A 1,105-nucleotide genomic window follows, 5' to 3' on the forward strand; every position below is an offset into this window, starting at 1 on the left:
TGGGGTGAGGGTAAGGATGGTGACAGGGAGGATGAGGAGCATGAGGATGATGAAGATGGATGATGGTAAGGAGGATGAGGATGGTGGTGGGGAGGATGAAGACGGTGAAGAGGGTGAGGAAGGTGAAGACGAGGATGATGATGGTGAGGGTGGTGAGGATGAAGGTGGAGGAGGATGAAGGTGAGGATGGTGGGGAGAATGAGGTGGTGAGGCTGAGGGTAAGGATGGTGATGGTGAGGATGATGAAGATGGTGAAGAGGGTGGGGAGGAGGATGAGGATGATGAAGATGGTGAGGGCGGTGAGGATGAAGGTGAGGAGGATGAGAATGGTGATGGGGAGGATGAGGAAGAGGGTGAGGATGATGAAGATAGGGGGAGAAGGGGGAGGCTGAGGGGTGAGGATGGTGATGGGAGGATGAGGAGCGTGAGGATGAGGATGGTGAGGATGATGAAGATGGTGAGGATGAAGGTGAGGATGACGACGGTGATGGTGAGGAGGAGGAGGGTGAGGAGGAGGAGGGTAAGGATGGTGATGTGGAGGATGAGGGTGATGATGGTGAGGATGAAGGTGACGGAGGGTGAGGATATTGGTGAGGATGAAGGTGAGGGGGAGGATGAGGAGGGTGAGGATGATGATGGTGAGGGGGAGGAGGGGGAGGCTGAGGGTGAGGATGGTGATGAGGAGGGGGAGGATGATGAAGATGGTGAGGGGGGGAGGATGAGGAGGATGGTGGTGGGGAGGATGAAGGGGAGGATGAGGATGGAGAGGATGAAGGGGAGGGGGAGGGGGAGGGCGGTGGGGAGGGGGAGGTTGGTGCGGACGAAGGTGAGGAGCACGAAGGTGAGGATGAGGATGGCGAGGACGATGACGGCGGTGACGAAGGCCGCGCTCTGCCCCCAGCTGCCTCCCGCCGGCCGGATGGAGCCGTCCCACGCCGCGGCCATGGGCAGCGCCCCGCAGCCCCTGCCCCACCGCCCCGCGCCCCCCGCGCGGCCCCCCCCGGGCCCCGCCGCCCCCCCGGGGGGGCACGGCCCCGACCTGGCCTTCGGCACCGCGCCGCCCATGGCGGGCACCGGCGAGGGGCCGGAGCCAGCGCTGGACGTG

General features: G+C 63.3%; 1 protein-coding gene across 1 annotated transcript in view; it reads left to right on the forward strand.

Moving 5' to 3' along the window:
* Positions 1-1,099, forward strand: part of LOC118158222 (zinc finger MIZ domain-containing protein 2-like) — a gene marked incomplete at its 3' end in the record, with an annotated part of 3,555 nt that extends 2,456 nt beyond the window's left edge. Inside the window, exon 8 of the mRNA XM_035312849.1 lies at positions 902-1,099. Coding sequence (XP_035168740.1) covers positions 902-1,099 — 198 coding nt within the window. The remainder of the gene's footprint in view (positions 1-901) is intronic.
* Between the last annotated feature and the right edge of the window lie 6 nt (positions 1,100-1,105).

Source organism: Oxyura jamaicensis (genome assembly GCF_011077185.1).
Source record: "Oxyura jamaicensis isolate SHBP4307 breed ruddy duck chromosome 22 unlocalized genomic scaffold, BPBGC_Ojam_1.0 oxy22_random_OJ71585, whole genome shotgun sequence".
Classification (NCBI taxonomy): Eukaryota; Metazoa; Chordata; class Aves; order Anseriformes; family Anatidae; genus Oxyura; species Oxyura jamaicensis.